At 39.1% G+C, this 24,777-nt stretch overlaps 1 protein-coding gene across 1 annotated transcript in view; it reads left to right on the top strand.

The window, feature by feature from the left end:
• Positions 1-3,360: 3,360 nt before the first annotated feature.
• The window catches only part of HS6ST1 (heparan sulfate 6-O-sulfotransferase 1), a 192,276-nt gene continuing 170,859 nt past the window's right edge, over positions 3,361-24,777 (top strand). Inside the window, exon 1 of the mRNA XM_083363205.1 lies at positions 3,361-4,424. Coding sequence (XP_083219331.1) covers positions 3,907-4,424 — 518 coding nt within the window. The 5' untranslated portion in view covers positions 3,361-3,906. The remainder of the gene's footprint in view (positions 4,425-24,777) is intronic.

Here is a 24,777-nt window from a genome sequence, read left to right as displayed (position 1 = left end):
CATCTAGTCATGCCGGCCACATGACCACGGAGACATCCTCGGACAAACAATGGCTCTTCGGCTTTGAAACGGAGATGAGCACCAGCCCCTAGAGTCGGAAACGACTAGCACGCATGTGCGGGGGAACCTTTACCTTTACCTTTTAAAGCTGAATAGGAAACCTACCAGTTGCCTATGCACTAATAGAAAGGATTATTTTTGACATTGTTATTGTGTTTTCCTTCAAGCCATTATATAGAAAAAGCAATTCTTAGCCAGAAAGGGAGAGGGAAAGGAGGACGGGGAAGAGGAAGAGGAAGAGGAAAGAGATGGAGAGGGAGCCCAAGCTTTTGTAAGTAGGTAATTAGGTAACTTTTTATTACCCTTTTGGACTGACATAAACTTCCGTTCACATTTGCCTTTCTTTTCTGCCTGATTGTTATATTGAACTTTCATCCCTATTTTTGCCAAGGAGACTCCCTATATATTGAAATTGTGGTGAGTTTATTCATGAAGAGGATGAGACTTCCCCCTCCCTACATAACCGATGTGCACTTTCCAGAACGTGTTGAAATCAAGTTTGTTATACGATAGAATGCTACAGATGATGCCATCTATAAAACCATAATAAGAAAATAACATTTAAAATATTTGGCTCTCTCCAGTGTTGGTAATAAGCATAAAAATTGATTGGCCTCCATAGATCTTTCCTCTAAACCTGGTGCCTGAGAATTTCCAGCATTCCTAGCCAAGATGGCCTTGTGTGGGAAAGTTGACAAATGCCATTCATTCTATATGACAGTTTAGAGGGCTTCTGAGTGGCATTACAGGATGCAAAACTATTGGGGAATCTAATTCCAATCTTGTAAAAAAGAGAGAAATCCCCAAATGGGTTTTTCTTTTCTAGCCTTTAGCAGCAATAATACATTTTTTTGTGTACAAAGTAGTTTATATACCCATTCACTGCCAGTCGCATACATGTAAACTCCCCCCCTCCCAAATGATGTGTAGTATATTTAGAAAAGTACCATACATTTTATTCAACAGTTCCTGGTGAAAAATACGGCAATTTACATTCTGAGGTATGTTCTTTAGATTAGGGACTTCATGCTTCTGGGGGATAGAATAACTGCATTTGGAGTTGTGCTTTCTTGCATTTTCCACCATAACTATCAATTGTGAAAATTGGTACTATATTTTGAGTTTGCCTCCCCCTTTTCTTTCTTTGTCTCTAAAATTTTCATTGCCAGGTTCAACACATTAAACTTTCAAAAAAATTTGCACCGATATAATTTTCCATTGATGATGTTGGATGACTAAATTTGCCTGTCAGCGATTTTAGTTTTCCTCATACTTTATTTTACTATCAGATTCTAGTTCTTCCACCTTTTGTTATTTTATTTATTAAAGTTATATAGCTGTTCATCTTGCAAAATGCAGCTCCGGGTGCATTCACTATTCATTTTTTTCATTCTCATAATCCTGCCTTTGTGACATCAGAAGAGTAACTCTTTGTGACATCACAATGAAGAGATTACTGTGATTGATGGGATGAGGCACAGACTTGGGAGACAAAGGGAGAGGAAAATTGTTTCTTATAACATTGTTTTCCTGCTTTCACTTTCATAAAGACATTCCTAAAGCAATAAAAGTATTCTTTCTTTAACTAAACTGAAGGCAATATTACAAGACTTTTTTGTGATAAATGCCAAAAGTAGCCCTACTATTAGTTGGAATGACAGTTGCCTAAGGTGATAATGGCTGAAAAGGCAACAAGCCACTGAAGGAGATAGATGGAGTTTTATTTATGCCCTCTAAGTAAAAATCTACTGCTCTAAAAAAAAATCCTGAATATTCCTCAAGGTAATTTATAGCTCCGTGGTGGCGAACCTATGGCATAGGTGGCATGCCAAGTCCTCTCTGTGGGCACACGCGCCGTTGCCCCAGGCGTAGGCCTTCAGCTGGGCTTTATAAAACCTTTTCGCTTTAGGCCTCCGCCGCCATGTGCAAAAAAAAAAAGGTTCAATCAATCAATCAATTTCAACTTCTCACGGGCAAAAAAAAGTTCTTGCAAAGTTGGAATTGATTGATTGAACTTTTTAGTCCCACCCAGTCTGCCGTTACCACTGCAGCCATGCCCATCCAATGGGCCACACCCACCCAAAGGGCCACACCCACCCGGCACCCGATGATACATAAGTGGGTCTTGGGTTGCAGTTTGGGCACTTGGTCTCTAAAAGGTTTGTCATCACTATTATAGCTTTTGCACCCAATTTGAAAGTTTCCCTTTTCATCTCAGATACAAAATAATTTTGGACTAGCAATTCTAGTTTGAATCTTCAAATAATTCAGTATGAGTCTGATTCAGCAATCAACTGCACCTCTATTACAAAGTAAAGTCACTGAATGTAATGGGATTGTCCAAAATGTGATTGAGCTTTGAATTTTCTAATTTAATCGCTCATGTTGATGTGATCTGCAAAAGGCAAAATGAGTCTTTTAAGATCATTTGTTAAATATGCAAAAGATCTCTGGATCGAATCATGCCATTCATAAACACAGAAATAAAAATGCTGATTATAATTATTAGAGGAAAATGTCTTCGTAGATCATTCCCAAACAGCCTTCAAGAAAAACCTTTCACAATCATTAATAGGATTAAAACATCATTGGTTACTTTTCTTGTTCAAGATAATATTCTTACTTTTAAAGTAAAACTACATATCTAAATGATGCATATTTTTTTTATTTTTAGGAACTAAAAGTTTTGTATTGCATTATTGTGCATCGGATTGTCAACCAATTCTGGGTTTGTAAAAAGAAAAAAAAAGAACGGTGTATAAATTTTCAGATAAAAATGACTGCAATAATTGACTTTCAGGTTAATTTTGATTCATCGCTCAGTTTAATACCAGGGAAAAGTAGCACCTGTTGAAGAATCATGCAATTGTTCAAAAGCTCTCGAAGAGGACAACCCGAAAAGATAATAGAACCTGGATCCCGAGGTGGCTCTTCCTTTAATTAGAAAAGCGAGCAAAATAGATTTCGCGACTGAAGAACACGTGGTCCTTCCTTTCTCCTGGATCGGGAGCTGAGGGAGCGAAGAGAGATCTGATCGCCAGTTCTGAGATTAATGGATATCATTGCTCTTGAACGTGGAGATCGGTGACCGCGCTTCCCATTGGTAGGCTTTGGTTATGTAAAAGAGGAAGTGGGGAAGTCCCCAAAACATCGCAGCCACAGCAGCAGCGCGCGCACACCCAAATTTTCTACGGGCGGGCGCTTGCAACTTCGGAGCCTCCAGAACTGCTTGCTGTCTTTGCGGCGTGCCTGTGTTTGCCGCCGCCGCCGCCGCCGCCGCCGCCGCCGCGACTACTCTCCCTTCTCCAGTGCGCGCTCGGAGCTGCTAGAGAAGTGAGTGGAGGCGGCGCTGTGCATGCTGGGCTCAGATCATGGTGGGGCTTGGCAATAGGAAGCCAGGCAGGAAGGACTCGAACTGGCGTGCGGCAGCGGCGAGCGAAGCAGCGCGAGACAGAGGGCTGCGGGTCGTGTGAACAGATCGCCTGGCCAGATTGGAGCCGGAGCGAAGGGGAAAGCAAAGTCCCGTAGGCAGAGGCGGGACGGGACTGTGAGGTAGGCGGAACCGGGGGAGGGGGTCATTTGGAACCGCGCTGTACGCCCCCCCTCCCCCGTCTTCGCCTCCCCCTTTTGCCGATCTGACTGAAGCAGAAGAAGGAGAAGGAGGAGAAAAAAAAGGAGAGGGGCAGGGAATCCTCGCTTCTTGCAGAGGGAGGCGCCGGTTTGGTTGTCGGTACTGGTGCGTGAAGCAAAGGCGAGACAAGAGGAGCGTATTTCGGCGCCGCCGACACCGTCAGGAACAGCAGCAGCCGCCGCCGCCGCCTCCCCATTGCCGGGAGATGGTGGCATATGAAGCGCGCTGGAAGGACCATGGTTGAAAGGAACAGCAAGTTCCTGCTGATCGTGGCGGGTTCGGTGTGCTTCATGCTCATCCTGTACCAATATGTGGGGCCGGGGCTGAGTCTGGGCTCGCCGAGCGGCCGCTCGTACCAGGATGAGCTGGACCTCTTCCCCACTCCGGACCCACACTACGTCAAGAAGTACTACTTCCCCGTGCGGGAGCTGGAGCGCCAGCTGGCCTTCGACATGAAGGGGGACGACGTGATCGTCTTCCTGCACATCCAGAAGACGGGCGGCACCACTTTCGGCCGCCACCTGGTGCAAAACGTGCGCCTCGAGGTCCCCTGCGATTGTCGGCCCGGGCAGAAGAAATGCACCTGCTACCGGCCCAACCGCCGGGAGACCTGGCTCTTCTCGCGCTTCTCCACGGGCTGGAGCTGCGGACTGCACGCCGACTGGACCGAGCTCACCAACTGCGTCCCCGGCGTCTTGGACAAGCGAGAGAGCGCCGCGGTCAAACCTCCCAGGTGAGACGCGCGCGGAGGGGGGGGGGGAGAAGAGGGAGGCTCTTTGCGCAGTGATCTCTGTTTTCTCCACCTCTCTCTTTCGATGTATGATTGATAGTTCTCCCCACCGCCGAACCTCTTATGTTTCCTCACTGCAACCTTGTTAGGTAGGCTGGAGGGAGCAGTAAAGCCCAAGGTCAGCCTGTGAGTTTCAGGCTTCTCTGAGCCTGTTCTTTGTGCGTGTGTGTGTGTGTGTGTGTGTGTGTGTGTGTGTGTGTGTGTGTGTATACCTGGAGTTCCCTTTGCTAGTCTGACCCTCTGACCTGTACTTCACAAGTTACCCAGTGCCAGGAGCTTCTTGTTGAATCTCTCCATGTTTGGCTGTTTCCATAGCTGACTTATGCCAACTACTACGCTCAGCAGGCTGATGGCTGAGGGAAAGATACAGTTCATCCATGGCCCAGCTGGCCTCTGACTGGCCTTAGCCAAAGCCTTAGCGTTGCAATTTGGTTCACATTTACTGCACTGTTGTGACTCACTCTCACTGCTGGCTGCTTTTGTCATCAAGCTCAAAATCAATTGTTGAACTGTTTTGGTACTTACCTAGTTCTTCATATCCTCTCTCTCTCTCTCCCCCCCCCCCCCGTGTGTGTGTGTGTGTGTGTGTGTGTGTGTGTGTGTGTGTGTTTGCTGTGCCCTCTGTTTTCAGCGTGCAACTTAGTCCTGGGACTTGGTGTTTAATGCAGTTGGTGCCTGTTTTCTCTCTTCTTGCCCATTTGTACATGTGAGAGAGAGACACACAAACATTGGGCAAGCCCCTCATTCCTCTTCACGTGCTGTGCTTGCGGAAGAAAAGAAAGAGAAGTTGCACCTATGGAATTTCTGTGTCTCATGCAGCTGCTAAGCCTTTGAAAGGAATGAAGGCAGAAAGAATTGTATCAATCCCATATATGTGGCCTGCCTGTCTGTATATTGTGTTCATTGACCCCATAGCTGTCTTTCTTTTCCACTGCCTTCTGCTGGAACTCTCCTGCTTTATACACTCTGGAACTGGTTTTCCTCATATACTTTGTAAGGTCTCCCTGAGATTTTAACTCATTTTCTTTGAGCTTTAGTGTGTACCTCATCAATCTTAACTATAGTGAAGTGGGCTCCTGAGAATGTGTGGAATGTATGTCCTTTACAGTCAGTCTTCATTCACCCAGAATAAGGGGCAGAAGTTCAGGGTCCCATTTAAGAGCTTTCAGGGAAATGGGTAGCTGAAGGTTTTTTACTTTAGATGTGAAATGCTACTTCTTGTCCACCTCATTTCACACATTTTAACTAATTCATTTGATTTGGGGTTTCACTCATATGTACATGAATCTTATTTCTCCAAACCTGGGTCTTTGTCAACCTTTGTCAATCTTTCCATTGTTAACCCTTCTCATTCTCAGAGCTAACCTTATTTTTCTGCATTACAGCACACATGGAAGAAACACTAAGAATGGTCTCTTGCCAGATTCATTTGTATCTTTTATAGACTTTTGTTTTGCTTTTTTTGCAGTATTGGCTGTTGTCTTTGTACATGTTTTCTGATTGTAATAGCCCTTTTCTATTATCCATTGCTTTCAGGTTAATGAATGCCATGCCCGATTCATAGAAATGCACAGAATTCTTGTTTGTACATATTTATTTTATACTTGTGCTTTTTAGCCAAGTAACTTTTCTCTTAGGTTGTCCTGTTGATTTACCCTACATCCATGCCTGCTGGATTCTCCCCATGTCTCCATCCCCCACCCTATTTTCCTTTTAGATGGCATTAATCTTCTTAAACATCCTTATTCTTGTCCTAGAGGCATATCTTTTTCTTGCAATCCTTGGTGCCCACATTAATTCCCAAAACACCTTTCATCTCATTATGGTTTCCTTTTACCTGGATTGCCAAGGTTTTAGGGTCTAGATAAAAAATCCAGCTAAAGTCAATCTTTTGGAAGCATTCCACCCTGTTATATTCTAGTCACCCACAATTCATGCACAAATTGCTTCCATCTACAGTTACTTAAAGGTTTTGTGTAGGTATGTACTGTATGTATGTATGTATGTATGTATGTAATATCTTTTGGGCAGCTTTGTGAGGTAGTTCAATTTTTCTCTTCCATGTTGGGTTCTATTTAAATCATCTGAAGTGCTTCAATTTCCTTACTGTCTTGGAGTCATGTTTAAAGATTCATTGTTTGCTTGGCATCCTACCCTACATAAGTCATTAATTCCTGCTACTTTATACAGCCTTAGTCTCAAACACAGCTCTCTAGTGCCATATGGTTTTATGTTCATATGTGCTATCCATATATTTTGGCCATATCCTCTGTAATCCTTCCAGTGAGTAGGCAGTCTTGGGAAGCAGAACAAAGCATATTTGTCTTATCTCTGCTGCACAGCTCATTTATTTCTCCCCCTTTTCCCCATTTGTTAGACTTGTTCAGCATGGGATGCTGCATTCAGTTATTAATTATATGTATTGATCCTTCTGTTGTTGCTATCTTTACAATGCACCTTGGTCAAATTTTGATTAATTGTTCTAATTGCCCTACAGTCTGCTTTTATGTAAGCTGACTCAGGAATGTCATATCAAGAAACTTATCCAAAAGGGTTCCCTTTCTGCAAAGACAAATATATGCGAATACTTGCAAACAATGCTCCTCTCCCCCATCCTCTGTATACATTGCTACTTGATGAAGCATTGTAAATGAATAATAGTTACATGTTCTTGGAACTTTTATCTTAACACCACCCCAAAAAAACTTTGGTTTGCAAATCATCAGTAGATAAAGTAGATTTATAGACAGATATTGTTGCATGCTTCCCCCATTTAAATATATACTTAAATATATTTAAATCTATACTTAAATCCTGTTCTTACATGGCTTTCCTTTCTTGGAACAATAAAAGCTTGGATAGTGAAAACCCAAGTTGCAGGTTTTGCTGTGGATTGGGGGATAATAGTGCCCACAAATTGTTTGCTTTGCCTGAGTAGACTTTAGGACTCTGGAGCTGTGTTGTATCTATAATGACATTTACAATATAAATGATTAAATATCTTGTTTTTATAACAACTCTCAGTTTTTCTTTTGTCTGGGATATAATTCTATTTACTAAGATCATTTTCTAGGAGTTTAATAATAATAAGCATTCATAAGATTGCTGTCCTAAATTAAAGTATTGCCAGATTTATGATTTATTTATTTATTTTATTTATTTTAATTCCATTTATATCCCGCCCTTCTCCGAAGACTCAGGGCGGCTTACAATCTTAGCAGGGTATTGTGTCCCATGTACACATTCAGATATTGAGTTTGGCTTATCCTTTTAACCTATCTCATGATGTCCTACTTTGAATGAAAAAAGTATTGTATTAAAGCATCAATGGCATTATGGAGGTTTAGTAATCTTATTGCCCCAAGCCATCCTCAATGAATAGGAATCATCCCTGCCATATCAGTAACTCGGAATTGGATAGTGTTTTTGAATATTAAGAATAAACACGAATTGTTGACTGACTTTGTAATATTGCTGTGTCACATAGGCCTATTGTACTGTAGTTCATTTTAGCTTGTCTACAAAAAGATAACATTTATCCTGCCTGTAATGAAACCTGGCTTCATAAACAAGAGCTGTTTATATAAAACCACTGATGAAGTAGATTTCCTTTGTAAGGGATTCATTCTTGCGTTATTTCCACTACAGTGGTGGCTGTATCACTTCATTTTGCCGCTTTGAATAATGTATCTAGGGTAATGGAACAACCTATGTTTTCATGTCTGGCACACATTATAGAGCCTGCTGGGAGCAGGAAAATTCATTGGGTGATAATCTTTTATTGAAACAGCTTCTACCATTGAAGTATGTGCAGTATTTGGGATTCCTGGAGCTTTCATCTGGTCAACAGAATTCTGTTGCTGTTGACAATTTTGTTTCAAAGAGCAACAGAACCATTGGTCCGGATGCACTTAAAGAACTCTTTGCTTGCAGTCCTTAAGCAAACATGGAAAAGAAAGGATAGCACGTGGGTGGTTTAGTAGGACAGAATCCCATATATGACTGCTTAAAAGGACATCAATAGTTGAGTCTCCTCAAATACAGCAATTGGTCTTACCTTTTTAAATTGAGATATCAGTCTCTTCTGTTTCCTAATTTGCTATTCAATAATGTGGAAAAGCTGTATTTCTGGAAAGACAGGATTCCTGTTTCTTTAATGCGTCTTCTCAGTGTCTTACAGATATTCTTGAAAGTCATTCACTACTGCTCATAAATGCATACAAATCATCAGCTGAAAGATTATTAACCCTGGAAGTAGTGCCATTTTAGCATTACTAAGTGCATCCTTATTCTACATTCTATGAGCTTCTGTGTACTTTCTGCATCCAGAATGCAATGGTTTTTACAGTTTTCCTACTCCAGGTTGCTAAGAATTATTGTTTCTTTACTCTGCAGTTGTTTTAAAAAAATAATGCTGGGATTTGCTGGAGTGAGATTATTTTAAGCATATTTGGTGGTATTGTACTCTTACAAAGTAGCTGCAGTAATGAGCATGAAAAGTCACAAAATGCTCATTTACTAGAAATGCAAACTACACCCCCACCCCACCCCATATTGCCTATCATCACAGATTGGTATGTATGTGGGAAGGGTCACTTGTCTTTTTTCTGGCCGCAGAGCATAGAGCATGCTGGGCTGGAACCATCCATAATACTGAATTTCAAAGAATATCTATGGGCCCAATATGGGGTCCAGAGACATTCTTCTAAATAATGAAGATGCTGAAATCTGGTACTCTTCTTTAAGACTGCTGGTATCCTACCTATGTTTTGCATTAAAATGATCTTAATTAAAAATAGCATCAAAGCACATTCCGTCAGCACATTGAATCTATTTGATATGGAGTATCAACCTAGCAGTTCGAAAGCACGTAAAAATGCAAGTAGAAAAATAGGGACCACTACGGTGGGAAGGTAACAGCGTTCCGTGCGCCTTTGGCGTCTAGTCATGCCGGCCACATGACCACGGAGACGTTCTCGGACAAGCGCTGGCTCTTCGGCTTTGAAACAGAGATGAGCACCGGCCGCTAGAGTTGGAAACGACTAGCACGCATGTGCGGGGGAACCTTTACCTTTGCCTTTTATATATATGGAAGTTACATAGGGCACTAGACTTTTCCAGAAATGTCATGTCAACAACCCATATTCATCTAGCATTAGGCTTGAAAAGCCCAAAGCGATATGTCCTTTAAGCCATGAAAAAGGTGGAGAGAAAAGCCCTGGATTTACACAGTAGAAAGGATTGCATTCTTACAACTCCTTCAAGTGACTTTATCCTTGTATGCAATGAAAATTCTTACCTTGCCATACCATATTTCAGTAGTTTCTGCTAATTTAGAGCCAGAGGGTACCTTATGTCTGCAGGAGAACATGCTTCCAGGAGTTCTTCAAGGTCATCTCCCTTCTGCTGTGCTCTGTCATAAGCAGACAAGAATTCCAAATTGTAGCTTTCTGTTTTACCATATTTCAGGCACAGTTGAAAATGGGGCTTAGGCATGTTTGCTAGCCTTGCTTCCTCCTTTGCGGGGTTATATTTTGCTTTCACAGAAGAAAAAGCAGGGAAGTATGAACCTGCTAAGACCCATGGGATCTTTAAAGAACTCAAATCGGCCTCCTAGACCTCAAATATAGTTTACTTTTTCTCAGAGATTTGTGTAGCTGATGCCCCACTAACTATAGCTAGAAGATACCTAGCATAAAGATAAATGGGCAGGGGAGATAGGGATTATCCAGCGCTTTGGGTACCATTGTCAAGACCCCATGGGTATGGCAGAATTCATTGAAGCTCATATGCACTAAATTACCTAGTTCTGCATTTGATTTGGTCCTTTTTTCCATATAAGAGAGTAACTTATTGAAGTTCAAACCAGACATTGTGTAGAATATCCACAATTAGGTTTTCCCTTTGTATTGCTGATTTGCAGCACAGTGTGGTTGTTGTGGTGATTAGGGCAATTGCACTCTTGGGGAACATGATATTCAAATCCTTCTCCCCCAGGCAGCTATTTTTCTGCATGGAAGGAGACATGAAGCGCATCCATTTTGGCTTGGAAAGGATTGACTGAGCAAGCAACTTCTTAAACTTCTTGGAGCAGTCAGTCAGTATGGATTACCACATTTTGCTGCTGGAAACAGAACACCTCAGTTTTTTCCTTCTTTGCTTTCCGTCCCAATTCTTTAGTTTCTTAGCTTCCTTCTCCCTACATTTACCTTTTTTAATTCATGAGTTTCCACCACAGCTTTGCTTAGTCTTGGTTTTATGTTCTCATTAACAAGAATCTGTCACAGAAATCTACCTGCTGAGCCTTTCATGGACGTAAATTGCTGGCTTGGGAACATCTCTCCTATGTGTACAATAATAAAAAATAATATTAATATTACTAGTAAAAATAAATATATCAAATGATTGGGGTGATTGTTAGTCTGAAAGAATTGCCCACAATGATCTAAGTAGAAATAAATTCCTCTGGCTGAAAGCTTAAATATTGGTAAATGAATCTTATCAAGTTTTTCTGGCAAACAGTGTTTTGTTCATTAAGTCTGGAAGGAACAAAAGAGTTCTAGATTGTGACAAATTTTGTTTGAATGTTGTATGTGTATTTTCATAACTTGTTATCATTTTTTTCCTTTCTTGCTGCAAATTTATTTTCTGTCCATTTAGAAGCTCCAGATGGATCATGTCAAGAGCTAGACTTTTTTGGAAAATTTTACGTATACAGCTCATATATACAAGTCTAGACTCATCCTCTGCTTAGATATAAAGCATTCTAAGCAACAAATATTTATACTGGATGGGGGAACAGCAAGTTGCAACTCCAAACTCCTTTTCTTGCAGCCTTTAAAGTCATCTTCTGAGGCAAATCCATATTTGTTTTTGTCATTATATATATAAAACAGAGAAAAGGTCCAGATCTGTTTCTCCCTCTCCAACAAATCTTGGGGATAGAATGAAAATCCTAACTTTATTCTGAAGTCTTGTGTTTCTCTTCTTCAGCTCCTGTGTACACGTAGTTTAATCGATAGATTTCAGGATATTAAGAAAAGTCAGAGTGACCCAGTAAATTTACATCCCAGCAACCCCACAAGTTAGGAAATAGAATTATTTAATTTGTCATTAGCATACTGAAGTAAATTGCATGTTTAATGTGGCCAACATACCAATTGTTATTAATGTTGTAATCAGGACTAGGCCCAAGCTTTTAATATTAAGTAGGGCTAAGTGGCCTTCGGACTACATGTAACCCCAGCATTCCATTTGCCTCTGGAACACCCTAAGATTACATTTCTGAAAGTTTATAGCAAAATGGCCGACTTTCAATCAACCTTTCAGTTCACATTCTTAATTTTTTTAATTATAACTTAACTTAGTTGGATTGAATTTCAAGTTTTGTGTTGAAAAAGCAGTCAATAAATTATCCCAAGTTCCTAGGATTGCACAGAACAGAAGCAGAAATAAACATTCCTATATTCCACTACCATCTGGACCCATCAATCCCCAAGTAACACTCAGTTTAACTTATAGGGGCTGCTTCTGATTAAAACTTTCATTTCTTTCCAGTTGTAGGGTTTTTTTTAGCATTGCATAAGTATGCATCCATACAGTATGCATTGGAAAAATAGTTTCGCTTACTCTGTTGGCTTCCTTAATCTTGGGGCTTTGTATGCATACTTACACAATTCTGTCACAGAATTCAACTGCTGCCTTTTCTTTAGAATTTCTCACTTTCTGTAAATTCAACATATGTTGAATTATCGTAAAATAAAATATTACTACAACTATTATTACTACTAATATAACTATTACTACAAATATAACTATAATGCGATTTAGAGTCTTCAGAAAGAATATTTTTCATAAAGTAAAAAATAGGTACGTACTCTCCAGCCAGCATGTAATTCTCAGCTCCTATTTGAAGCCTTCTCTTTTTCCCTAATGGTATTACATCTGCCGAGATGTTACACCATATAAGTAGACAAATTGGCAGAAAATGTAGCAATAACATGGAAGACACTGTACCAGTTGATGCCAGGTTTTTTTTAGTTTTGCATTGGTCAGTTGCAGTCAAGGTTGATGACTACTGAAAAGCAGAATTAAAGCAATTGCTGGAGGTTTATGGAAATATAAGTAGTGGTGGTATGACATGCTGAGAGTCAAACAGAGAGCAAGTAATTATCCAAGGTTCCAGAAAACTTTGTAGCTAAGTGGGAATTTAACTTAAGAGTATCTCTAAACAGATGCTAATCCCGCTAAATAGAAAATTATTAATTTCCCAGTTGATATTTGATCCAAACATTAGCATGACTACCAGTTAGGGTTATTGGAACTGTGGTCAACCTAAATCTGCTCTTTTCTGCTGAACTACAGTAACTTTCAGTCTACAATTTCCTTTTTTAAAAAATATAACTGTAATGTACTTGGTCTTTTTGAACCTCCTTGATTTCTTACTACTTTTTAATTTATTGCATTGAGAAGTGTTTCTTTTGTCAGTCATACTGTACAATCCAGTGTAAGTTCATTGATGATAAACTCATTTTTCTCAACCTTGAATTCTCCAGATACACACATTTCAGTTCCCGTAACTCTTCAGCCATAATTATCAAAAAGAAATTACAGAAATTGACATCCAATACATCTTGAAGAGTAACAGAATTAAAGAACTGTAAAATATCTTGATATTTTTTTAGTGGGCACAATTGGGGTGTACCTCTGTTTAACAGAAGAAAATAAAAGTCTTTCTATCAAAAATTACATTTGGAAAGCCTTCCCTTTTTTACATAATATTTATATTATTCTTGTAATTGTTTTTATTTTTATTTTTTATTTTATTTTTTTTATTGAAAAGTTTTACAATACATTTTTTAAAAAGACAAAACCCCTCCCAACCCCCTCCCCCCTCCCCAACCCTCCCCAACACCTCCCTCCCCTCCCCCTCCCCCCTCCCCGACTTCCCAGAGCTCAATACAGGGTATAAATATACAAACAATCATAATCTACCTTATGCAAACAATAAAATATTAAATCTATCGCACTTTAACTCTTACAAAATAACTACAAGCAATTTAAATATCACATCAATACTTATTCAAATGCTAGATGAAACTTTTTAGTCCCATATTTATTCTGGATATAATCAATCCATCTTCTCCACTCCACAATATATCTCTGTTGCGACTGGTCTTTCAAGTACGCTGAGATCTTTTCCCTGCCCAAACAAATTTATTAATACCTTTTTGCCATTCCTCCAAGTTTGAATCCTTTTTAAGTATAGGTATCATTTGAAATAAAAATAAAAATTTTGGCAAAACATTCATTTTCACAGCTGCAATTCTTCCCAATAAAGATAATTGTAATTTTTTCCAACTATCTAATTCTTTTTGAACTTTTCCCCATAACTTTTCATAATTATTTTTATATAACTTTACATTTGAGGGTGACAAATATATCCCCAAATATTTAACCCTTTTAACTATTTCAAATCCCGTTAGCTCTTCTAAGACAGCCTTTTGTGATAATTGTTGAATATTTAGATCTATATCTGCTTTTTTTCAAATTTGAAGCTGAAGTTACAGCAGTATATCGGATGTGATAGTGATCTTTTAAAGTCACAAATAACAAAGGAGTGCTTGGATTGGCTCATGGGTTCTCCTTGAATGGCTGTTTTCCGGTGACTATTGAGGGTGGGAGTCATTGTTTTGATGGAAACAAACCAACTGTCTTTGTTTTCAGTCCTGATAATATTTTTGAACACGGTGATATTCAAGCTGGCAAGGGGATAACATTTCCGCTGGATACTTCCAAAGCCCTGTAAAAGAAAAGAGCAACACTGACCTTATAAAAGATTAGAAAGACGGTTGCTTGTTACTACAAATTAATTTGGTTTTCACACCAAATAGATTTATTCATGAACTTGGCGTAGTTGTTCCAAAACACTCCTCCTTCCTCTGTGGGAATAATTTTAAGAATATGTTTCTCTTACTGAAATCAGTGGAATATTTAAAGTATTTAACTGGCTGAATAATGCTGTTTTTCCCATTGTCCCTGTGGGAACTATAATAATCGATTTGTCAATGCAATATCTGGTTAAGTCTCCAGGAACAGCTTTTTTTCCTTGTTTAATTTTTAGTGAAGAAATTATAGCATGAGAAAGAAATAGATTACTATTATTTTTAGACAATCCTTTTGTGGACCATTGCCATGTGGCCACATTACAAATGATGCAAGAGCAAATACTTTGGAATATGTCAGATGTGAATGTTTTCAATGCTATACAGCTGGGTAAAGAATGTATCTAAAAGAGCATTGCTTAATCTCTGGTTTCATGTGGCTCTTCTAGGCAAACCGGATACCATGGATCTCACAGGCTTTTTTTACATTGTTCCTTTCCTATAAGCTCTGGCAACTTTCAGCCCTGGTTCTGCCTCCATTGGATGTGCACAGCCACTGGAATTTTTCCATAAATTTGGGGGGGAAATGATCCAAACATTATACAGAAAAATGTCATTTGCACATCCAATTATTTGTTTTAATTAATTTAACTGTTTAGTGGAATATAGTAATTTCTCACTTTCTGTAAATTCAACATATGTTGAATTATCTTAAAATAAAATATTACTACAACTAGCCCATCCCCTGCCAGAAGCCCCTCGTGTGGGTTTTTGTAGACCATGGCCTAAGAATCTAAACTTCTCTCATCATCACCATCTACAAAGCCAGTGGATAATTTCAAAAGTTCTGTGTTCCCTGATTGGATGTCTACCTTTTGTTGGGAGCACAGAAGAAACCACCTGTGCCCTTATCTCTTTGGCTTTCATGTCTAGCTGCTCATAGTCTCTTGATCCAGGTGTATATTCTATTTTTCCTTTGTGTGATACATCTTACTGTTAGTATATCTTGTGCATGCTTTACTTTGGAGATGTATTAAGCAACATCAGGTTTCTGAATAAAATTAGATTACAAAGGTTAATTGCTGTTGAAAGTAAACAGCATTTTGAGAAAAATGCTAAAAGGGAAATACAGTTTTGCTTATAGAGTAAAATCTCCCTGTTGTCATACTACATGTATGAAATGCTAGGAATTCAGGGTGAAGATTTGTTCTCCGAGCTTGAGGGTTGGTTTCCGAATGTTTCGTTACCAGGCTAGGTAGGCATCAGCCATCTGGACATAGCACCAACCCTCAACCCCCTCACCTCCCCCTCCTCACACCTGGCCCATCACAAAACCCTCACTTGACACTCCCAGACCTGAAGCCCTTATATAAGTAGAACATTGACACAGACATCCACTAAACATTGCAGATGATGTTACCTAGCCTGGTAACCAAACATTTGGAAACCAACCCTCAAGCTTGGAGAACAAACCTTCACCCTGATCCTCTACTCGAGCTACAGATATTTGCTGTTATTGCAAATACTAGGTATATTTAAAAGTATTATTTATACAAGTATGAGTAATAATTCCATGGACACAGAACTGTACATAGGAATATGTCTGTTGCATGCTTAAGTGCCTCTTTATTGTTCCTCACAAACAATTGTAGCTAAGATGATCTTTGAAAAAATTCCATAGTTGAGTTAGGACCAATCAAGAGTTCCCAAGAATTCATCAAGCAATAGGAATGAGAAAAGAAGAAAAGTTAAACCAGATGTTTCAGGAATGCAGTGTGCTGCTCAAAGTTGCAGGAATGGATTAATCAGGGATGGATGCAATTTCTTCGATAAATGGTATTGGGGGATTCAAGAAGCTTATAAAACTCTTTTGTGCCTTTTTGAGTGGTCCTAATAAAGCATCATCCAATTACAAATTTGAGGAATTTTGATAATGGTATGTTGGTTTATTTTTAAAATATATCCCATTGCTTGTAAAACCCTGCATCATTATATCACAGTCTTTAGAAATATTCAAACCTCTTTTCCCTAGATGCCTTCTGATTAAGCTAAGCTGTGTGAATGTTTCTTCTCCCTAGGAAGGATTGTGTGGCTCTTGTCTTGATCTTAATTGAAAAGTGATTTGCTTTCTAGCCATGCATCTTAAAGCATTCTATATTGGTGGTGTGTAGTAAGCATTACCTTTGGGGCTGTTGATCTGTACCAAGGGCTAACCAATAAAGAATTTTGATCTGAGTAGTAATACAAGAAAACTTCAACAATTGAACAGAGAAGGAAAGCATTTTTTCAGTATGCCCCTTGGAGGTGAGTACATGAAACAGTTATCTTTAACCATACATTCTGAACAGTTACATCTCCATATGTTCTCTTTAATCACAGCTATTGAATTTTTGTTTGAATAGTTGTTGATTTTATATAGATGATATCTGAAATGTCTAAATTTACTCCACTCTGTCCTCTTTTGTGTTCATGCTAAGCTCAACTTAACAGCTGAAAAACCCCTTTGGAGAAGCAATTCTTGGCAAATGTCTTTCATGTTTAAAAAGAAAATGGTGATTTACAATCAGTAATTTCATGTTAACATCACATCTTATTACATAACTTCAGCTAATGAATTGCAGTGGTGATTCTTAGTTTGTGCTTTAGTATAATTTACAATGGTACATTTTATTCATTGCATTTTGGTATTTGTAAAAATAAATCCTGTTTGCAAAATCTTTGTTTTCATAGCTATATAAAAAATAAAGAAATGCAAATATATACATTTTAATTGAAATAATATAGACTTTTGCAGTGACAGAAGTTTTCAAGATTTTTTTATATAAAAGCTAGATAAAATTTAGAATACCCACTAAAACATTAATATTCTGGTTTTTTTTAATAAAGTTAAACAATTTCCAGAATAGAATAAAGTCCAATAGTTTGAAACATTTTAGTATTGTATTTAGCACCAGAAAGACTTGGACATTCTGTCTACACAAACCATTCAGACAAATAAGAGAGAGCCAGTAGTGGTTAAGGCACCAGTTGCAGAGTGGAAGACTTGAATTCAGATCCCACCTTAGCCATGCAAGCCAGCTGTGTGACTTTGAGCCAGTCACTCTTTCTTAGCAACTTCACAGGGTGGTTGTTTTGGGCAAAATAGGAGGAGGAAGGTGTATTGGATATGTTCGCCACCTTGAGTTATTTGTAAAAATAACAAAGGCAGAAAATAAATAAAACTGAGCAATAGATGTTTTTGATCACATGTTAAAAAATGAAACTGATATAATTTCAAACTGCATCCTGAAAATCTGTTTGCAACTTACAAATGTTTTAAGCCTGGCCACTCTTGCTGTAAAATATTATATAGATGGATTATTGTGGGTGTTTTTCAAAATCTGCTTTGATTTATTAAATAGCCTCATAAGGCCATGAAAGCAGCATCCAAATTAAATTTGGTCACATTTTATTTTGCTTCCAAGTCCTTTTGTTGCCCACCATCTATCTCTGGCAATTTCCCTTATGCTGTCAAATCTTATCAATACAGAATCTATGAGTGTTCATGTTGGGGTGTGTGTGTGTGTGTGTGTGTGTGTGCGCGCACAATACAGATGTGTGGTCCTTTCCTCCCTTTAGGTAATGATTGCTGCTAGGAGATTAGTGACAGCATTGCAAACCTTGTTGTGGGGAGAAAGAGATCAATGTTGCATTGCTGAGACAAGCTATGGGAGATTGCTGGCTCATCAGTTCCTGGCGTCTCGCATTTCCTAATGGAAGCAATGGATGGTCTTCAGCATAAACATTAAACTGTAATCATAATCGGTCAGCTATTCCTTCTGTTCACCTACTTTAAATCAGAAAAGACAGGATTAATCTTACCCTTCCTCCTTCCTCTCCCCTGGCTTTTAAAGCTCCTTTTAAGTGGGTTTCTCCAGAGAAAAGTGGCAGATACAAATTGGGTTGCTGCATAGGAAGCAAGAATGAATAGTTTTATCCTGTCTAATGCTGTGCTTGTCTGATGAAATGAATCACTGTCTCAAAACAAACATGTTTAGTGCCCCTTGTCAGACCAACTGCAAGCCAACTTCTAGAATCCTCTTGTTTTGGGGGGGGGTGTGGCCTGTGAATACTCTTGCTTTCCCATTCAACTAATCAGTTAGTTACTCTGCATTGTGTCTTAGACTGACAGAAAATGTAACACTGGATTTTATTTTACATCTTGGGGTATGAATGGTTGCTCTGGCTAGCCTGAATTTTGTTTTTCTCTTATGCCATTATGTGGATGGTGCATAGTTGACAGGCCTACAGCCAAAACATCTCTCACCCAGTTTTTTCCCATCAGTTAGACCAGATATGCAGATCTGAGGCCCCAAAACTTCATTGGCTCCTGCTCAAATATAATCTTGAGGCTTCTCAGACTCAACTCTACATTTCAATATGATAAAAGAATAAAATGATTAAATATGTAGGAAGTTCTCAGGTGATCTATAGTTTAATTATTGAACTGTATTTTCATTAATTTTCATCAACCCAAATTTAATGTTTATTCTGGCTCTGTCCACCTAGCTTTTCAGTTTTACTCTGGTATATCACTCAAAAACCAAATGACACCTTAGGTGAGAATTTTCCATGTGGGAAAATGGCAGATGTTTGTACATGTTGAGACATGAAATTAAACAAAATGTTTCCTTCCAACAAAATACAGGGTAGCCCCACAATCATTATCTTTTCCTGGTGGATCAGTATCAAGCCACAAAAACTAATTTAGTCAGTATCTAGCCTGACCAAACATACACTGTAGCTCATTTTATTCATTAGGTTGTTTCATTCAGTGTTTGTGCTCTTACTTTTTCTGCCAAATTAAAGAGGAAGTTAAGTAAATTAAATCAAATTTTACTTACAATAATATCCTGACATCTCCCCCCACTCTTTCAAAGAACAATTTTATATTAAAAAAAACTACAGTAGCCAACTGATCAAATTGTTCTTCAGGGTGCATAGGAAAAGTCAAACTTTTCTCTTAATAGACAATATATTACTCTAAATACTAAGGCTTAATTTTAAATTGCTTTTCAATTCTCATATAAGTGGTGGAGAATGTTTTCTAATAATTCCCTCTCTATTTGCAGTCCTCTGCAAATTCCACATCATTCTGAAATCATCCCTAGGCCCCTAAGAGCATATTTTTGGGGAGCTGCCAAATCTGCAGAGGAAAGGCATGAGCCCTGAATTTGTTTCATTCCTGGAAAGAAAATAAAAATCAAGCCATATCCTTACGTTTCTATAAGTAAGAACCAAATATTCAGAGCATTATTGAGTAGGAGGTCAAACACATTTTAAAGTAATTACGGTATTTATCTCTCCACTGAGATTGTTCCTTAAAAAGCATCATTCATTAAAATGGAAGACTACTAAATACTGTACATTATGCAAAATGTACCTAAAATCTACTTATTTGGTTGTCTTTAAATGTTTTAAAGTATTTCAAATGTGAAATGTAGGTTTCCTTTTTTTAAAATTCAGCTTCACCAGTGACTCCGTTTGGAGCAGTAGTCAAGGCACGAGGTTAGAAAGCAGGAGATTGTGAGTTTTAGTCCTGCCTTAAGTGTGAAGGCAATTGGGTAACTTTGGGTCAGTCACTGTTTTCCTCAGTTGCAGGAAGAAGGCAAGCCATTCCAAAAAAATGCCAAGAAAATGGCAACGTAGTTGCCAGGAGTTAAAACTGATGTGAAAACACAATTTTTCTTTATATTCATTAGCATAAGCAGTCATTTGATTTGACCTGATACTTTTTTCTAAATAAGGCTTCCAAGCAAGGATGACTGCTTTTCCCCACTTTATTTTGTTTTTTCATTCTATAACATAGAATATTAAGAAGAAAAAGAATATTTCCAGCCTGAAGGTCAAAAGATAAATCCTGCAATAAATTCGTTGGCTCATTTTTCATAATATCCAAATCAAGATGTACTCTTGTAATTTAAATTAAATAATTTACACAATAGCTGGTTTTGAAGTTATTTTGATAAATATTTTGTTATATTAAACAACATAGAGTGAATTTCAAAAAGCTGCTGGACTTTGTATCAGTAACGTAGAATTGTCTTTACTGCTTTCTTAATGTACCTCATAAATACATAATAAAATAGTGTCTATTCAACAAATATTGTAATGCAGAGATGATGCAGAGAAAGTGCAAATTTAGTCCCCAGTCACTAATCATTACATTTCTATAGAAAGGCAATTACGTATCTCATCTGCGAACAGCTGGACATTTGACCTTTGCTGCCCACGGCTTCTGGCACCCCGCACCACTATACAGCCCCCTGCATGACCTGAGAGGAACAGTGAGGCTCCTCCAGTGGACTGTGCGTTGGCACTTGCCCCAGTCCACCCCCTTCTGCCAGAGACCCTCAGATCTGTCCCACTCCTGCCCAGACCCCTATAGGCAACCTTGACATGAACGATGTAGAGCTGGCCATGCCCAACCAGGAGGCCACATGCATTCCAGCCATGCCTACTCTGGCCACACACACCCAGCCCCCCCAAGAGCAACCGCAATGCTGATGTGGCCCTCAATGAAATTGAGTTTGACACCCCTGGTTTAGAGGCTTCATGTAAAAAACTTGAAGCACTTTAACAAATACTAAACTTCATCTAAATTTAAGGAAATAAATAACTACACTATGTTCAGTTTTGGTTTTGTGTGTTATATGAACAAAAATACTTTTGATTGTACGTAAATTACATCAATCTATAATCTTCTGTTCATAGGCCAGTATTTCTGGAACAAACTACAAAAGTAGGTGGCACCAGTAAAAAAAAAGATGTATTTAATTTTAATTTAAAGTGCAATTAAATTAGCTAAATATGGTTTATATCATTATCCTCCATTTGTATCTTCTTTCTTCTGATGTCATTTATTTTTATTTATTTTTATTTATTTTTATTACATTTATATCCCGCCCTTCTCCGAAGACTCAGGGCGGCTTACAAGCTTAGCAGTAGCCTTCATTCTATGTATATGCCTGCTTGTTAGGGCTTTCACACACACCCCAAGCGGCATTATTACAAAGTCAGCTTATTGCCCCCAACAATCTGGGTCCTCATTTTACCTACCTCGGAAGGATGGAAGGCTGAGTCAACCTTGAGCCTGGTGGGATGCGAACCTGCACTAATTGCAGGCAGCTGGTGTTACTTAAGGAGGCATCAGCCCACTGCTCCACCAAGGCTCTAAAACCACAATTCAGCAGCAACTTTTGAAGCTCTCAGATCAGATCCAAGGTTCTTGGGGACTGCACAGCCACCTAGACATTTCTGCTTTATGATTCAGCTGGTGAGCTGCTTGACCCTGATCTCTTACTTGTTCAAAGACAAAAGCTGATACTCTCCTGTCTCTTATCTTTGCCAGAATCAGGTTGAGGCACTTGAGTTCCAGCCATTGTCTTTTGGAACCTGGAAAGGGAATCAAGACAACAGATAAGCTGTTGTTTTGTTTTGTTTTTCAGTACAGTGGGCATGTGTCAGAATAAGCAAAAAGATTCTTTTAAGTGGATCAGATTTTGGTATCCACATCTTCCCTCCTGAATTTCATAAGAGTGATAAGAAAGAATGAGTATATGAATTGTGCCTGTTACAAACTGGTTATTTTGTTTGACGTAGAGAAACCATGATTGCTTTGTTAGACAGAAGAAAGAGTGTATCTGTCTGAATTCTTTTGCAACTGAAGCGTTGACTTTATTCTATAGTATGTAGGTGAAAGAAAGCAAGAAAATACTTCTCAAATTCCCACAACCTTAGGGTCTTCATTCATCTGACATAAATAGATAAAATATAACATTTAAGGATTTCTCACACCTCTAGTGGAGAGTGACAAGTGTTTTTTCCCCTTCTTTTCTGTCCTTTTGAAAGGCCTGCATCATACTGTACTTTTAGAAAGTGTGTGTTGAATGGAGTGCAAAATCACTGCAAGCTAAGCAGATTATTTGGTTCATGAACAGCAGTTGCCTCTTGATAAGCCCAGGGCATGTGTGCAATTTGTTTTTGCCAGTTTTCTGATTTGGGAAAGCATCCATGGGTTAATTATATCTCAAACCAAAATGGGCCATTTCCTCAAAGAGCACAGTCTTAAAAGATACTATAGATTAGATGGATCTGAAAAATTGATTGAAATTTATTCCTCAATTATATTTCAGTATTTTTTAAAACTTCTGCCAACCTAGCAGTTCGAAAGCACGTAAAAATGCAAGTAGAAAAATAGGGACCACTCCGGTGGGAAGGTAACAGCGTTCCGTGCGCCTTTGGTGTCTAGTCATGCCGGCCACATGACCACAGAGACGTCCTCGGACAAGCGCTGGCTCTTCGGCTTTGAAACGGAGATGAGCACCGGCCCCTAGATTCGGAAACGACTAGCACGCATGTGCAGGGAAACCTTTACCTTTACTTTACTATTTTTTAAAATGATGTATGTTTTTAAATTAAAAATGTTCATTTAGAGACAATAATAATGAAGAAATTGACTCCTAAGAAATATAGGTTCCTAACTCATAGTACAGGGAGAAAGAGGACCAGACTGCTTGGATAGGATTGTAACTGTAAATTTCTCATTATTTTCATTATTAAGAAGTGGGTTGAAACCAGACTGAGTATAAATTTTATTCAGTATTCAAAAACCACCAGTCCCTTAGCAGGAATGTTGCCTTTCCCCTTGAACCTCCTCTAGTTCTTCATGCTTATGAAACAGAACTGCAGGCACAGATGCAGGTCTTATAAATTCAGTCTGACGGGTAGAGTGGATGGAATTGTTTGCTTGGCTTCCAGCTAGAAAAGCCACAGATCTCTACTATAGGTTTTGCAACACTGAAAAATAAATAAAATAAGCAATTGAGTTTGTTTAGTATCTTTGTATTTCTCATCTTTTCATCTTGGTCATGGTAATTGAGCTGTCAGTAGAAAACTCAAGCAGTAAACTTTTTGAGTGTGGATTTTTCTGTTCCATGTAGGTGAATATATAATTCAGACATGTCAAACACAAGGCCCGGGGGCCAGATCCGGCCCGCGAAGTGGTTTCATGTGGCCTGCGAAGCCATCCTGGAAACAGTGAGAGAATGGCCCCCACTGCCTTGGCCCTGGCCCAGAGACCCTCCTTCTGCCAGAGACCCTCAGATCTGTCCCACTCCTGCCCATGTGTTATATATGTAAACAGTCCCTTAATAGATATGTATATATGTTAACAGTTCAAATAATACTGCAGCAGCAAAGTGTATAAACTAAAAGCCTCCTGACAGAAAAACACGCGGGAACTTTGACAGCTGTCAAAGTTCCCCGCACAGCGCAGGCGCCACCACTGACAGCTCGCGGCTGTCAAACTCCGGACTACGAGGAAGCCTGAGCTGTCAAAGCATCCACCGCACAGCGCAGGCGCGACTACTGACAGCTCGCGGCTGTCAAAACACCAAGCCACGCGGAAGCCGGAGCTGTCAACGGAAGACGACACGGATTGGTCCCTGCCTGACACGGTGCCAAAACAAACACCTCTGATTGGTCCTCGCTACCAGCTGCCGGCTATAAAAGCCAGACAAGTTATTCTATGTTTGCCTTGCTCTTAATAAACCCGTTGTTACTAGCCTGTCGTCCCGAGTGGTCCTTCGGCTACTTCAGCCCAGGCCCCCATAGGCACCCTTGATGCGAACGATGTAGAGCTGGCCACGCCCACTCAGTAGGCCATATGCATTCTCGCCACTCCCACCCAGTAGGCCACGCCCACCCTGGCCATACCCACCCGGCCCCCTGAGGGCAACCGCAATGCTGATGCGGCCCTCAATGAAATTGAGTTTGACACCCCTGATATAATTTAACCTGAATTATACCTTAACTGAAAATGATATTTTAGTAAAATGTATTTTTGCTTTAAAACTATTGTATTTTTTTCTTTATTTCTCCCAATAGGTCACTGTAATATAAATTCCTTTCCGAAACAAAAATGTAACATTTTCCTTGATTCCAGAGTATGTTCCTGCCCATAATATATAGTGTTCCTTATTGGTAAAAGAATTTATCTACATTAAATGTATACCCCTCTTTTTTCTAAATAAATTCAAGTTTATTTACAACAAGGTACGCATTGGAAACCTCTCAATAGAATTTTACAGATTGTAGTTTCCAAGCAAGTTTCATAAGCAGCATATTGCAATTGTCTAAGGAGGTAGTTAGACTGATTGTCACAAGAGTCTAAATGGGAACTGTCTGTGCATCCACATACTGGTAAAGGGCAGCCCTCAAGCTACATATATGTTCATATGTATTGTAACCCCATCCTGATAGATGCATTCACACTGTTTAGCTGGCTATTTCTGTTCTATTGATTTTGTTGTAGTTCATCATGTCCTTTCTAGTTAGTTACTGTATACCTAATCTTAGTATCAGATTAGAAA

The sequence above is a fragment of the Vipera ursinii genome (genome assembly GCF_947247035.1).
Source record: "Vipera ursinii genome assembly, chromosome: 5".
Taxonomy (NCBI): Eukaryota; Metazoa; Chordata; class Lepidosauria; order Squamata; family Viperidae; genus Vipera; species Vipera ursinii.
The sequence above is the reverse complement of the archived record's forward strand: the minus strand, read 5'-3'. Positions and strand labels throughout refer to the sequence as shown.